General features: G+C 41.9%; 1 protein-coding gene across 4 annotated transcripts; it reads right to left on the bottom strand.

The window, feature by feature from the left end:
• Positions 1-462: 462 nt before the first annotated feature.
• On the bottom strand, positions 463-16,607 carry dync2i1 (dynein 2 intermediate chain 1). Of its 4 annotated transcripts, none has more exons than XM_064332760.1 (22): positions 16,493-16,607; positions 16,007-16,060; positions 14,974-15,703; positions 14,599-14,666; positions 14,156-14,398; positions 13,388-13,477; positions 12,593-12,806; positions 12,097-12,199; positions 11,664-11,793; positions 10,679-10,790; positions 10,170-10,264; positions 9,743-9,872; positions 9,017-9,189; positions 8,450-8,612; positions 7,098-7,211; positions 6,441-6,502; positions 6,040-6,091; positions 5,867-5,927; positions 5,291-5,393; positions 4,154-4,285; positions 2,824-3,047; positions 463-1,207 (listed from the first exon to the last, which is right to left on the bottom strand). In XM_064332760.1, exons 2-22 carry the CDS (start codon positions 16,049-16,051, stop codon positions 1,036-1,038), a joined length of 3,216 nt encoding a protein of 1,071 aa, XP_064188830.1. In that variant the 5' UTR covers positions 16,052-16,060; positions 16,493-16,607; the 3' UTR covers positions 463-1,035. The 4 variants fall into 4 exon arrangements, with proteins under 4 accessions (XP_064188830.1, XP_064188829.1, XP_064188828.1 ...); XM_064332759.1 differs by having other exon boundaries at positions 14,156-14,395; positions 16,435-16,591; XM_064332758.1 differs by having other exon boundaries at positions 5,291-5,390; positions 16,435-16,591.
• Positions 16,608-16,792: the final 185 nt, after the last annotated feature.

The raw sequence follows: 16,792 nt of genomic DNA on the forward strand, positions 1-16,792 counted from the left end.
ATTTACAGAATGTTCTGCAGTCATGGTAAGGCATTCCAAAATAAGTGCGAAATTCAGAATTTGTATTCTTTTACGGCTGATGACCGCTGTCTTTTTGTTCTTTCCCAAGGTAGTGTCCTCTCAAACCAACAAAATGTACACCTTTGTTACTTACCTGTAACTTTTCCACTTTCCTGTTTGAAGACAAATGCAACCCTGAACTCTCACCTCTCATCCTTCTTGTGGTGCAACAGATGAGGCAGTAAATGTAGCAACATTAGCCCGGACTGGACAAGACTACAGCAGACCATGCATGCTTTGGTACAGAACTGTCCTGGACAATACAACTAGTTCTGAACAGTTTTCAACTGAAATAGATGAGTGGTTGTTAACAGAAAGGCTAAAACTTCTCTTTTGATGCACAGTGTGATTGACTTTCAGATTTGAGAAATTAAGCTAAATTAAGATAAATGAAAAGACAAAGATGATGAATCAATTTTATTGGTTGAAAAATAACAATACAATACATATACAAATATACTCTATTGTATAACTATTACATTTTATTTGTACAAAAAATACATGTGTTCACTGTGGAATGAGCTGGCTGCTTTTAAATACATTCTACCTTTTCGTTCTCTTCAGCCAACAAGTGAGATTACATATTATACGCATCTTTGGAGCTTAACAGATATCAACTGAAGGAGGCTGCAGAATGTCATCGCAGTTTCCATTTTGAAGTGTAAATGCAGTCTTTCTGCAGAAAACGTGATTTGTCCAAGAAAGATTGTGCAAAAGTTCCAGGTGAACCTCTTTGAGGTGTGACTGACAGTTTTATTCCTTTATGCTTACATGTTCATATGGACAAAGCCAGTGACATAAAAACAGTCAAAGATTCCATGCATTCCTCATAGCCACGCTTGCCTTTTAATGACAAAAGTGATATTTTGTGACTCCAGTTATTAAACTAGTTTGGGCAAGGTGTGTTATTTAATATTTTTTCTTTTTTTAGAAGGTAAGATGAAATGTCCAAAAGCCAACAGCAGGTGGAATATTTCAGAAAGACTTGTTCAGTATGTTGTGCAGTGTATCTATCTCTGCAGGGGCGGGCACTGCCCACCTTTTACTGAAGTACTGAATTTCAATTTCCCCGGACTGCTTGGCCAGAGACACTCCTGATAATGTGTTCGGTTTGGCCGGGTCCCCGAAAACAGCCATGGCGGTAACCCTGAAAATAAAAACAAATGCTCTCAGAGCCCCGGCTGCACAAACGAACATATGCGAAAATACTGCGCAGGGAAGAAGGAATAATGCTAACAATGGCGGTTATCTGATGATTAGAGAAGAATGCATCAGATTCTAATCTACAGCCTGCATTTCACAGAAGACAATCTACAAGTCGCTGTAAATGAATACAGACTTCTGTGTCCTGATTTGCATCACACAGGTGAAAGAGGAAAAGGTGAAATAAAAATCCCTTTTGTGGGACTTCCCCTCTCTCATGCTGAACAGTTTCATTACAGATATTTTGGTTTCTTGCCCTCAGGCTTCCTCTTTCTCTCTCTGCCCCCTGTTGTTCTAGCACAGGCCACCTTGTGCCCCCCTTTTTTCACTCCAAAGCTCCCGAATGTGGAGCTACGGTGTGCGAGGTGTCAACATGTTAGGAGTTAATGCTCACACACACAAAGGCAGGTGCATTCACGCCTTTGAATTGTGTGCACACGTTTTTTGTACTTTAATAGTGCTGTGAAAAAGTATTTGTCCGCTTCTTTATTTCCTTTATTACACTGCATATTAGTTGCACTGAATTTGTCACACTGAATGTAATATTAGACAAAGGGAAACTGAGTAAACACAAAACAATTTTTTAAAATTGTTATTTGGATTAATGAAAAAGTAATCAATACTACCCATGTGAAAAAGTCATTGACCCCTTAAACATAATGGTTGCTCTACCCTTAGCAGCAATAACTGCACCCAAACACTTCCCATAATTTAATTTCTTAAATTTGTGGTGACTACTTCACTCTGATGGTAGAGTTCAATATGAGTGTGGTTTTGATTTAACGGGGTAGGCTGCAATTGAGCTTGGTTGTTTTCAGTCAGCTGAATCTAATTATTAACTAAATTTGGTTAATTTGTTGACTGATTAACTAAAGGGGCAATAACTTTTCACATGGATGTTTGACTTCTAAATTAAATAATAATAATTGTAAAATGTTCTTTGTGTTTACTCGGGTTCCATTTGTCTAATATTACATTTTGTCTAAAGATCTGAAACCATTCATTATAACAAATATGCAATAATATATGAAATCAAGAAGGGCGCAAATACGTATTTACAGCACTATGAATAAATAAAATTTTTAAAAATGTTAAAAAGACTGAGGGAAAAAACGGTATTCACTCAGCTTACTGTACATCACACTTACTGTAGCAGACGCTTATCCTGAGCCACTTACAAGTGGAGAACACTACAACACAATAAGATACAATACTTATTTTGTACAGCTATTTCTAGCCAGCTGTGTTCTTGGCTAGAAATAGCTGTACAAAATAAGTATTGTATCTTATTGAACCTGTGTTTTGTAGTCGTCTATGACCATGAAGTGCACTTTTTGTACATCGCTTTGGATAAAAGCGTTTGCCAAATAAATGTCATGTAAAATGTAATGTAATGTAATGTAAAGAACGCTAGTGTTAGGCACCAGCTAGCCCAACAGCATGGACCTGACTTGCGGAAGGAATGAAAAGATGCAGTTCTGGAACTGCAGGGAGCAGGCAGCCCCCTCAGGTGATGTAATCCTACCTCTCTACACCGTCCCCCACCTGCACATGGCTTACCTGTCTGAATGGAGCTCCTCTGTTGCTACTGGCTCATAGTCCTTCTCCAGTAAGTCCCACACGTGCAGGTTAGAGGCTGCATCTAAGACGCAGAAGACCCCCGGCCTGGTGAGAGCCCATTGGACAGAGAGCACCGGCTGCCCGGCTGTACTACTGCTCCACTCCATCACTGGCTGCTCGCTGCTCACCAAGTGCATTCTGACACTGCCGTCCGCACAGCCAACCTGGGACAGAAACACACACACAGGCGTGTAATTCTGACACTGCCGTCCGCACAGCCAACCTGGGACAGAAACACACACACACAGGCGTGTAATTCTGACACTGCCGTCCGCACAGCCAACCTGGGACAGAAACACACACACACGCAGGTGCGTAATTCTGACACTGCATCTGCACAGCCAACCTGGGACAGAAACACACACACACAGGCGCGTAATTCTGACACTGTGTCTGCACAGCCAACCTGGGACAGAAACACACACACACAGGCGTGTAATTCTGACACTGCCGTCCGCACAGCCAACCTGGGACAGAAACACACACACACAGGCGTGTAATTCTGACACTGTGTCCGCACAGCCAACCTGGGACAGAAACACACACACACACAGGCGTGTAATTCTGACACTGCGTCAGCAAAAACCAACCTGGGACAGAAACACACACACACAGGCGTGTAATTCTGACACTGTGTCTGCACAGCCAACCTGGGACAGAAACACACACACACAGGCGCGTAATTCTGATACTGTGTCTGCACAGCCAACCTGGGACAGAATCACACACACACACACGCGCCTAATTTTTATTTTTACATTGTTTTTTACATTTTAGCATTTCTTTGAATTTTTTAAAACATTTTTATACAGCTGGATATATACTGAAGCAATACAGGTTGAATACCTTGCTCAAGGGTGAAATGGCAGTGTCCTACCCAGGAATCGAACCTGTGACCTTTAGGTTACAAGCTCCTTACCCATTATACTACACCTTCGCCCCTGTACACAAGCATGAGTACATGTACATATACATACACACACAACCATTCATACACATTCACTACACCACATTTACAGTACACACACACCCTGCTGATGAAATTCAATTGAACAGCTACTCATGGTTAAGGTATCTTCAAATTCAGAACAATAAAGCTCCTTTTTTTTTTTTTTTTTTGCTATTTTGGGGGGTTATACTGAACCCTTTCAATGGGAAGTCATTCATGGGTTCTTTTCTAAAACTTTTCTGATCAGGGATTGTACAATTAAAAAACATGTGAAGCGTAAAACAGTAAAAACAGAAATAAAAACAGGAATGAGGATCATACCAGGAAAAGAGGTTCTCCGAATGGAGAGACGTCCACCGCCGTGATGTGGACGGGTCGGAGTCCGTCCTCCTGTGGCCTGTAGAACTTTGGCAGAATTTTTAACCCGTGCCTGGTTCCGTGAGTCACCAGACCCTGCAATCGTACGATGTTATCATGTTACATATTCATGTGTGTGATGTGTGCTCATTAGGAATCTGTGTATCAATAAGGGAATAGCTCTCTGTCTGCTGTAGCCTGCACCTCACTGCATGACCCTGGATCTGGAGGAGAGAAACCTGCTGGATATACCTTCCCACACACACGCACATGCAACAGACATAAACATGGGCTAAACCAGCTAACTGTAATTGTATAGACACCATGTAGAATAGCATTAACTCACAAATATATATTTTGTTTATCGCTCCCTCCCAAAGCTACAAATATATCTTTTGCTTATTGCATCGATTATGTTCTTTTTTGTGCTTTGATGGCACTGTTCCTCCCTTTCATTACTGGGCTGTCCTCTGTGTGAACATTTTCCTCCCTCTGCTTCAGTCCTGGAGTCTAGGGATAGGGAAGTTCAGCTCTGGGAGAGAACGATTCAGGGGGCAGGTGGATGAAACAGACCTTCTCCCAACTTTGCTATGTGAATATACATGTTTTCCCAGCAAGTTGTGATATGTCAGATGACAGGATGCTAGACCCAGTACCTTGACCTCTTTATCAGTCACTCCACTCCACTGAGCACAAGCAATAGTAATTTTTGGTAATTTGTATTTGTCCTAATACTGTAGCTTATTCTTCTGCCTAGTTGGCTTTGCAGAGGTTAGGTCTGAATAGTGTTCACTGTGTGAACTAAACTGTGTTCTTGGCTTGAAATAGCTGTACAAAATAAGTATTGTACCTTACTGAACCTGTGTTTAGCAGTTGTCTACGACCATGAAATGCACTTTTTGTACGTCGCTTTGGATAAAAGCGTCTGCTAAATAAATGAAATGTAATGTAATGCAATAGACCGCCTCAGAACCACACTCCCACTGTGCTGACTGCACTCCCACCTGGTGGCCAGTCAACAGAATGCAAGCTGAAAGGCCTAAAGGTAATTCAGCAGACACAGTGCTCGCTCTGTCCAGTGTGGATGAGTAATATGTTTACCATGTCTGTGCCGATGAAGAAATGGCTGGAGTCGGAGGGGAGGAACTTTAAGAGCAGAGTGCGCAGGGGTTCTGTTTTCACTGCGTCTCTCTGGGGGGACCTGCTGAGACAGGAAATCATCTCACCACTCACATCTCCGATCTTACAATCTTACATACATCACCTTTAAATGCAAAGCGACCCCCCAACCAATTTCATACCTTCAATATGAATACACTTTCACATACAGGAGAGACAGAAATCTACTGTAAGTGGAATGAAGCCCACTGGTAAACATAGGTATGACTACTACTACTACTACTACTACTACTACTAATAATAATAATAATAATAATAATAATAATAACTATGAATATTATTATTATTATTATATATTATTGAATATAAATAGGAAGACTAAGAAGACAAAAGAAGAACCAGAAGAAAATGCAGTTGAAATAATATGGATATAGTTTGTGTCCGGTTTTTGTCCCAAAACAGCATCATCTTTAGGCTAGGGCGACTGCAAACATTTACTCATCGTCCAATCAGCAGTAACTGATGACCCTACGATGAGATTTCAGAGTTAAATCTCACCTCCCGTTGGTAAAAAATGTGGAACTGTGAAGCAGCTTAACTTTTCCGCCCGGTTTGAGACCTGTGAAAAAGGAAGCTACTGATTAAAAACCTCTCATTTACAATCGCAATGGAAACAACTTACTGTAATCAGACCAATAAAGGGATTCAGCAAAGATGCATCAAATTCTCACCCAAGTCAGTCTGTGAACCCGCTTGGTCGGCCTTCGGTAGTTCCACTACGACCTGAGGGACAGAAAAACTACAAGTCCCAGCATGTCGAAAAACAGAGTCGAGGTCGGAATAGAGGTCCCCTGAGACCCAAATGACCGGGGCCCAACCCGAGTCCAATTTCCAAACTTGTTTCATGAGAACGAGCTGGGAGAGTTCCGACGGTCCCTGATCTTGGGAATGTGTCTGGTAATTGTTCAGGTTCAGGCTTCTGTGATTTGAAAACGACTTGCTCACGGCTGGCGTGTTTAGAAAACCCAAGGGTCCAATTAGGGTTACTTTAGGGATTACCAGCATTACTGCATAGGAATTAGCAAGTGTAGCCTGTGCTAATCAGTCAAAACTAATTTCAGTTGAAACTCACCCACAGATTCATCACTCCACTTTCATCCAGAGATGCTAACTGGAAAGACAGTCCTGATGACTCTGCATTACAAACAGAAGTACAACAACCTCTTACGAAGATGCAGTAAAGAGAAACTCATTAAGCCTTTTTTTCTAAACAGAAGTGTCACTAAATGCATATTTTATTGTGACGACCCTGGTGGATAACAAGCCGGTAATGATACACATTACGTTAAGCATATTTACAGCCGCTGCTGCAGGAAAACTCCATTTGCGGTTTAGCAGAAAGAAAGCGCTGTTTAACTGCTATACAATTACAGCCATACATAACCTGTACTTGCATAAATGGTTAGTGATTGTGTGTGTAATCAGGGTATGTTCTTTGTGTTTTTCACACGGGTTGAGAGTATAACTGTATAAATTGCACACAAATGTACCACAAATGTTAATCATGTAACTATGCAGTAATTACAATAGCAGTTACAATATACCTATAAATTTCAGAAGCATTATCACAGTACATATCACATTGTAGGTAATGAGGGGTTGACAAGCAGGAAGAGAGAGTGCAACCAGAACGCTGAGCCACACAATGGAAAAGAGTTCATGATTGTTCTGAAACTGCACAGTACAATTTATGGTACTTTTTAAATAGAATGTGTGTGGGCAACAGTACCTTGGTGTGACGGAAGCAGAGACAGCTCTGGCCTCACACCCTCAGCCACTGCAACAGGGACCGGCTCCACTGACCTCACAGAGGAGAAGTGACCAACCGGCGACAGAACAGAGTCTGTGAAAACACACATGGTTTATGTACCTGTGAGTAAAGACTACACAAGGACACACACTGTTTATGTAACTGTGAGTAAAGACTGTACATGGACACGCACTGTTTATGTACCTGTGAGTAAAGAATGCACAAGGACACACACTGTTTATGTACCTGTGAGTAAAGACTACACAAGGACACACACTGTTTATGTACCTGTGAGTAAAGAATGCACAAGGACACACACTGTTTATGTACCTGTGAGTAAAGACTGTGCATGGACACATGTTATGTACGTGAGTAAAGATGTGCTGGGCACACAGTTTATGTACTGTGAGAAAGACATTGGCACATAGGTCACACACGTTCATGACCTAGAGAGTACAAGACAGAACAATGAAACACACACTGTTTATGTACCTGTGAGTAAAGACTGCACAAGGACACACACTGTTTATGTACCTGTGAGTAAAGACTGCACAAGGACACACATTGTTTATGTACCTGTGAGTAAAGACTACACAAGGACACACACTGTTTATGTACCTGTGAGTAAAGACTGTGCATGGACACACACTGTTTATGTAACTGTGAGTAAAGACTGTGCATGGACACACACTGTTTATGTACCTGTGAGTAAAGACTACACAAGGACACACACTGTTTATGTACCTGTGAGTAAAGACTGTGCATGGACACACACTGCTTATGTAACTGTGAGTAAAGACTGTGCAGACACACACAGTTTATCTGACTGTGAGTAAAGACTGCACAAGGACACACACTCACATGTTTATGTACCTGTGAGTAAAGACTGCATAAGGACACACTGCTTATGTACCTGTGAGTAAAGACTGTGCATGGACACAAACTGTTTATATACCTGTGAGTAAAGACTGTGCAGACACACACAGTTTATCTGACTGTGAGTAAAGACTGCACAAGGACACACACTCACATGTTTATGTACCTGTGAGTAAAGACTGCATAAGGACACACTGCTTATGTACCTGTGAGTAAAGACTGTGCATGGACACAAACTGTTTATATACCTGTGAGTAAAGACTGCAAGACACACACACAGTTTATTACCTATGCAGTAAAGCTGCCCCAAGGCACAAGTCACTTTAATTAACACTATCAACCTGGGTTCATGCAAAGCCGCAGACTGACAAAACAAACACCCACATTTCCTATGTGTGCACAATTACCACAGAAGACCAGCAGACCCAGATGCACAGCAGTAGCCTTCCACTCACCGGTGGAGAAGGTGGGATAGCGCAGAGTCCAGTCGTTGTCTCCAATCCTTAACGTCTGGTGCAGGGTGGAGTGTTCCCGCAGGTCCCAGACTACCACAGAGCCCACAGCGGTGCCGGCGAACACCAGCGTGGCCTTACCGGGGCTGAAGCAGCAGCACAGCACCTGCCGGAGGAGAGAACCCGGGTCTGCTGCAGCGCTCTGTGGTGAGGGGTGGGGCTTAACTACAGGGTTGCGGGTTCAAATCACAGGCTAGGGCATTGCCGTTGTACACTTGTGAGGGTACAACAGCAATGCCCTGCTCAACTCGCTTTCCTTCAGTACTCAAGTCACTTTCCTTCAGTAAAATAGCCTGCTGTATGGAAAGCATAATATGTAGCCAAGGTTTTACACGTATTAACTAAGCTGCTGAAAAATCGAAATATGTCAAGAACATCAACTTCTTCTGTAAAGCCGGGAGTAAAAACAGCAGTTTGCCTTTTCCACAAGAATCGGTCTATAATTCAGCTAAATGGCATACTGAAGCCTGCAGTAGATCAGTTTTGAGCTGGACGCAGAGATGAATGTACCTCTGATTCATAGACCAGGACCTTCTGAGGACACGAGGGCTGCCAGATGTTCCAGATGCAGAGGATGGTCTTGCTGTCCAGGCGGACCGCGCTGGGCTTGGTGGCAGGACCGTGGACAGACAGCAGCGTCTGCCTCTGGACCTGAGAGAAGCTGATCAGACTCACCTCCCGGCCTGTAAGACCAGAGGAGCATAACGCAGCATCAGGAGCTCATTCGGCACACTGTCAAGTCTTCCCACTTTTTCATTGGTGCAAACAGTAGAAAACACAAAACAGAGAAGACACAGCCTAGACCAGCAAAAAAACATTCTGCCAAATCGGCTTCATCTGCAAACACAGAAGGATGCTTATTATATTCCGTAGATCGGGCCAAATCAGTGTCTGCAACTGTTGAGAAATGGCTTCTCTGTTCCACAAACAAACAATACTAAGCCAACAGGCTTGGGTCGTGCTGGCCAACATATTAATGCAGAAAAAAGTAAATTAATTGAGATATGTTTACTTAATATAATATAAACGTGTCTATGTATTTTATCGAAGTGAATTTAATTCAGATCAGCTTTGCACTAAATGGCAATAGCGCTGCTGTCCCTAGTTGGTTCTAGTGCAAGTCATTACCCGCGTTATTTGCACTTGAGTGCCATAATGGCTTTGAAAGTCATTTTGGACACCAGAGTCTGCCAAATGAATACATGTAAATGTAAATAAGACCCAGTGGAGCGTTACCATGCAGAAATGGCAGCTTAGTGTTGAGCTGCAGACATCCGTCACTGCAAGACAAAGTGCGTGCCTGGGACTTCTGCTTCCTCCAGGAATGCATTTCAGCTCTGTCCTCCTCCAACAGAATGGCTACCACCTGGAAAAAAAACAAACAAAAAAAGACTGATGACTCCAGACTGACCATAAATAGCTTCACCTCAAATAAGTCACAGCTGTTTCCCATGAGAGCACACGGCATAAACCCAGCGCTGACATTTAATAAAGGCAAACAGAATGTGGTGGGTATGCTTACTGTATGAAGACCAATAACACTCATTGTCACCATTTTCATAGTGACTTTGCAAAAGGCAAACAGGAGGGACACTGCTTTCAAGAACAAAATCACATAAGCTATTAGTTTTCTGTTCACTAGTAAAATAACAAATATTTATACCTGAGAGGCTGAGAGCAGAAATTCTGCCAGTCGTTTGGAATCTATGTTCATTTTGGCCATGGATTCATCAGAGGCCTCACTGATGAGTTTTGGACCTGAAACAATCACAAAAAAACACTGAATACTGCCATATACAAAAAAGTTTTAAGACTGCTAAATCTTTTTAAAAAGGTTGAACACTATACAAATTAAACATGTATTTTTCTGGGAAACCTCAAAAACTGCATGCTTTCAATCCAATTTACCCTGTTCTAACATGCAAATATTCATGTTCAAATAATGACCTGTCTCAAGAACAAATTTCATATCCCAAATTCTCATTTCTTGTGAAGAATAACATAAAATGTTATTAGCAATTTTTAAAAAATTTTATACCAATTTGATTCACATTAAATCATGTTTCACACTTTACTGCATGTTTGTATTCAAAATTCTTCAGAATGTCATTGGCATCTATTTAACTTCCTTGAGAGAACATTCCAGCACAGGGAGGCTGTTTCTTCCTTTACCTCCACAGACAGTGCGGCTGTCTCCAGGATGCTGTGTCCATTTATCATCAGCCTCAATCTCCTCTGTCTGAACGTCTCTGTCCGTGTTGTCTTCATTACACTGGACATATGCCTGTCACGGGGAAGGACAAATGCTCTCACAATCGCATCATGTGAATGTAATGGAAAGATATTAATTGTCATGGAGATAGATGGCACTCGTGGAATAAAGCCCTAGGCACTAAACTGGGGCAATTAAAATTCAGGTTGGACGAAATGCCAACTGTTACATACAAAGTTAACCAAATTAGAATAGCCTGCCAATAAGCTCCAATTAAATATACATCTCATTAAAATAAATAGTTGTGATGCTGGAGGTGATTGGGAACAGGGATTGTGCTATCTGGAAATATTTTGGCGAACCACGCGAATGTAATAAAAAATGAATTACACAAAGCATGCCATTGTGTTTTTATGATTTTTATTCTCAAAGAGCTTTTATAATTTATGAGAAATTAGATGTGCGTCAGCTGGGTAACGATTAGGGGAGATGCTGTATGAAGTGAGCACACGGCCAGTCTGTTACAGGAAAGATGCTCTCTCTCTCACACAAGCACACACACAAACACACACAGGCACACACACACATGCACGCACACACACACACGCACGCACACACACACACACGCAGACAGCACATGCACCCACACACACACACACACACACACACGCACACACACACACACGCAGGCACACACGCACCCACACACACACAGGCACACACGCACACACACACACGCACACGCATGCACGCACGCACACACAGGCATACACGCACACGCACACACACACGCACGCACACACACACACACGCAGGCACACACGCACATGCACCCACACACACACAGGCACACACACACACACGCACACGCATGCACGCATGCACGCACAGGCATACACGCACACGCACACACACACGCACGCACACACACACATGCACACAAACCTGTTTAGTGTTTGTCGTCCCGAAGCTTTTAATATACATGTCATATTCATTCACTGGAGGCAGGTCCAGCAGAGAAAAAGTGACTGAAAAGTCCAGATCAATCAATCTGAGCAACTCCGCACTGCGTTTTCTGAAATGGAGCACAACCAGGTGGGAGCTCTTAGCACTGTGTTTTGGGCAGCTGGAAGACTTACATAAACACAGACATTACATGCATAATGGTAATAACACAATTACATACATACTCTATATGGTTTTGACATAATACCAAAGTCACACAGTAATACAGCACAATCAGACTTTTAACACCGACAATGAAACCATCGTGTTGGAAATGACATTAATGAGAATTTCAGGTTTTAAGGGTTAAACCTTAATCACATGGCAAAACCATACATTACTTTCACAGAAATCAACATTCATTCAGACTTACTTTTGCTTGCTGGCTATCTTCTTGCCTACTTCCCTGTGCTTGGCCGCTACAAAGTCTATAAACTTCCCATGCTGAGTGTTTTTTCTTTGAGGAACATCAGAATCTGGGGGAATTCAATTTTGTGAGCGAACATCTCCAAACTGTAATCTTTTACTTGTCAACAATCAATAAACCATCATTAGACTGTATACAATTATGCAAACTGGCAGCCTTGTTATTAATTAAAATGCTTAAAAAACAGGTGCTTCCCCAATTACAAGCAAAACGAAGGTAGATTTCTGTTTTTTGCCTGTCCCATTGCTACCTCCCCTCATGAGCCCTATGAAGCACAAACTAACAGCAGAAATAGCTCCTACTAAGAGCGTAAATGTAAAACTACGACTCAGCCAGTTTAAATTTCTCCTTAAAAACATCTGACAGCCACGTGTAGCCAAATTAGTTACAGGAAAGCAACAGAAACATATATTAATACATATATTAATTTAGCCTCACTTACTTCTTTTCACTATTTCAGACTCCTCTACTGCATGCCACTGCTGGGACGAACCGACCCTCTCATTTTCTGCATTCATGGCACTCCGGATTTCCTCAATTTCCCGCCTTTTCTGTGGGGACAGCTCCTCCTCCTTGTGTCCTTCTTCACTCATCGCCCCATCATCACCTTCCTCTCTGTCACTCTCATCAATCTCTTCAAAATCATCCTCGTAATCCTTTCAGCAGAAAGCAGCACAGACCCAGAGCTCAGTCACTTATTCACCGTTTCAAACATCAATGAGCCTACTTAAGAAGGTACGTTTCTCTAAATGCACTGTCAGTAAATTAACTATATTCCATTTTGACCCAAATGATTTTGCAGATGTTCACTGTACCTGATAGGTTTAATACATTTTTTTTAACTCATGTGAAGTCTCAAGGAAAGATATACAGTCAATACCACAGAGGGCACACATCTCAGTGGTGTGTTAAAAGTACATACAATTAATACACACACTGTAGTTTTCTTTAATTGGTCACAGTGGAATTTCTGATTCAGTGTCATTACGAGTGAACTACAATATGCCTGCTCTTCAAATGTGACATTCACTCTACAACAAAGCTGCATATGTATATATAACAAGCATTCTAACATATCAGGACTTACCATTTTCTTTAACAATGGTCCATTTTAAGCATGCAAAATAACATTATAAAATCAAGAACAAAACCGGAACACAATGTACACAGCTTTATAAATCCTTTAAAAAACCTGCAGATACATAGCTTTTGCAAATTTTTGTTTAATTTTTCATACCTCAAAGTCCTCCTCATAATATTCAGCTTCATCTTCATGCCCCTGACCCTCAGCAGATACTTTCTCAATCTCAACTTCCTCTTTTTCAACCTACAGACATAAACATATTCAGTAAATATAATTTTATCTTCACAAAATAACCAGAGAATTTGTCCATTTCACCCACATTATGGTAAAGTATTCTGCATCTATAACTTTCAATAATTTGGTAACATTAACTGTCCTGAATTGTGCTGAATGATAATCCACAGCACTGTACTGCATGGCATAGGATAATCAAATTGGCACAGCACTCAGCTCTCAGAAATATAAATATCTTCATGTTGGACCTATAATCTTTCATGTCAAATCAGCATCTAGACCAAACGCGTACATGTGAATATACAAACAAGTCCAAATAAGTGCATCTCTGTATTTTGGAGACTACACAGAGCATGTTGCAGCAATGGGAGAAGTGTGCATTTATAAATGAACATTCCCAATAGGCAAAAAAAAACAAAAAGAAAAGAAATGGAAAGCAGGAACACCAGATCACTGCAGTGTGGAAACTCCCAAGGTCATCAGTAAGACCTCTGGGGGCGGGGGGGGGAAATGATAAAATCTCCAATATCTTTCAATAGAATATTTTCCTCTCTCATAGCAAAGAGAACATTAAGAGCAATATGTGTCATTCTTGGATTAGAGCAAGTAATAGGAAGCCGGCCACATATTGCAGGTCCACCCGTGTGAGTATGCTGCAGATGTGTGGTGGCCCATTCCGCCTCTCACCTTGGTTTCTTTGGGCTCCTGCCTCTCTCTGTTTCTTCCTGAGTGCAAACGTGCTTCAGGAGCCACTTGGACCAAACCGTCCTCTCCATCTCCTTCCTCCGCGGGCCTCCTCTTCCCATGCTGGTCATGTGACCTCCTGTCACTGGAGAGGCGGTGCCGGGTCTCCTCCTGGCGCTCTGGGCGTCTCCTCTCTCGCTCTTCCTCCTTCGGCCCATCTTCACGCCTCCTTCTCTCTCTGGGCTGCTTCAGGCCACAGGGATGGAATAAAATAACAGGCACTACCACATACTGTATCAGCCATTCCAGATTTTCTCATTGAGTATCACAGAATGAGAGAGAATGCATTTGTTCACATCACACTGATACACATGACTAGGAAAAACATTTTTAAAAGAATGTTTTTTTATTTTATTTTATTTTTTTGCTTGCAATGCAGAACTCACATGCTCTTCTCTTTCTCTGTGTCTCCTTTCCCTCTCCTCTTTTTCTTTTCGTCGTTGTTCTTGGTACTCTGACAGTTAAAGATCAGTAGGTAAATAAATACATTAATAAATACACAGTTAAATGCAAAAGTATTGGGACAGTGACACAATTTTTGTTGTTTTGGCTCTGTACTCGAGCACATTGGATTTGAAATAAAACAATTAATATGACGTTAAAGTGTCAGACCGTCAGCTTTAATTTAAGGATGTTTACATCCATATTAGGTGATCCATGTAGGAATTACAACCCTTTTAATACAGTTACAACAATTACAAATTTCAATGTAAATATCATGATTGTGCTATGTTGCCCAACGGTGTTGAGCTAAAATTTACCTTTGTCCTCTTTCCTTCTAGAATGTTCTCTTTCACCGTGTCTTTCTCTTATTTCGTTTTCTCTCTTTGATTCATAATGCTTCTCCTGCAGTTCTTCCGTGTAGTCGTTCATTTCTTTAACATGTTTGGAGCTGTGGCCTCTCTCCCTGTCCCTGTGTCTGTCTTTCTCTTTTCTCCTCTCATAGTTATGCTCTCTATCTCTGTCTTTTTCTCTGTCTCTGTCCCTCTCCTTCTCTCTGGTTCTTTCCCTGTCCCTCTCTCTGTCTCCATCTCTGCCCTCCTCCCTCTTTCTCTCCCTCTCTGTCCCTCGCTCGCGGTCCCGCTCCACTCTCCTCTTTTCTCTCTCCCCGTCTCTGCTATCCTTTTCTGCTCTTTCATGCCGTCGTTCCCTGCTCTCGTGACCTCTGTCCCTGGCTCTGCTGTTGTCTCCCACTCGTTCTTTCTCTTCCGCTCTCTCTTGCCTTCTGTCTCGCTCTCTCTCGTCCCTTCCTGCTGTTCTGTCCCTTGTGCCCTCTCTCCGCCTGTCTTGGTCCTTGTCCTTATCTGGGTCTCTGGGCTTGGTTCTTTCTCCAGTGGCATCTCTCTCCCTGTGTCGGTCCCTCTCCCTGGTTGCCTCCCTTTCATGGTCTCTGTGTCGTCGCTCTGAATCCCCACTTCTGCCCTTCTTCCCCTCCTCATCTGTCCTCCTTCTGTCTTTTCTCCTCATATTGTCTTCATCATACACCCCTCTCTGGAATAGATAGCGCATGTAGTTAAACTAATTTAATTTACTGTGCAACCAAACTAACAACCTCACTTGGAGCTAAATATCTGTCACAGTAGTACATTCACAGCAGAAACAGTTGCATATTTGTGATGCTTTCAGGGCGTATACTAAGGATTCATCAGATGTTCTTATATTTTTAATCTGGGTCATGCTTTAATATTTTCCCATAATCTGGCATCCCTTGAGGCTATATGCACATCTGACAAAAAATGGTAAAATGATGTTACTTCAGCATCTGCGTAAAAGAATTGACAGTGTATGACTTACCTTCAAGTGCTTTTCCAAGTCACCTGTTTTCCAGGTATCTTCCATTGTAGGTTTCTGAATGATGACATAACGAGTCAACAGCTGATAACACACTTCATGAATTCAGACACCACACTACAAATTCCACTTCTGGAAGTCGTCCTCACTTTGCAAGTCACTCTGGATAAGATCCGACCTACTGCAAAGCGATTGTAATGTAATGTATCGATAACTACCTAACGTAAGCATGTCATTGTGACATGCTTACATTAGGTAGTTATCGATACCACCAGTTCGATAAAGGAATAATACGCATTATGCTTAGCTACATCTTAAAGAATTTAACTAGCAACCTAGCTAGCCTCTAGTGTTAGATAATTAGTTAGCTGTAAGCTATTAAAAGTTAGCCGTAGTATAGTATTTCGTAACTAGCTATGTATCGTTATTACCTTCTCGCTGTGCATGGGCTAGCGAACTGAATTTTGTCTTCTCCGTAGAAAAACCTACCTTGAACAATTTGCTAGTTATAATGTTATGTTTACAGCGTCCACCGCCATGACTCCAGAAAAGTCTAATACGCGTGCGCAGTTGACTGGAAACCAAGGCAACTGCGTCACAGCATCTTGACAACAGTATGGTAAATCCATAAAAGAGAAATCGATGCAGTGCAGTCATGTAAACAGGCTTACTACACCGATAATAGATTAATAGATTAAGTCCCGATAGCCTACATAACGAGCAAACAATCATTAATTAAAATTCATTTGAAATATGACAGAATAATAATCGCAGAATACGATTACAGAA

This window comes from Anguilla rostrata, chromosome 4, assembly GCF_018555375.3.
Source record: "Anguilla rostrata isolate EN2019 chromosome 4, ASM1855537v3, whole genome shotgun sequence".
Lineage (NCBI taxonomy): Eukaryota > Metazoa > Chordata > Actinopteri > Anguilliformes > Anguillidae > Anguilla > Anguilla rostrata.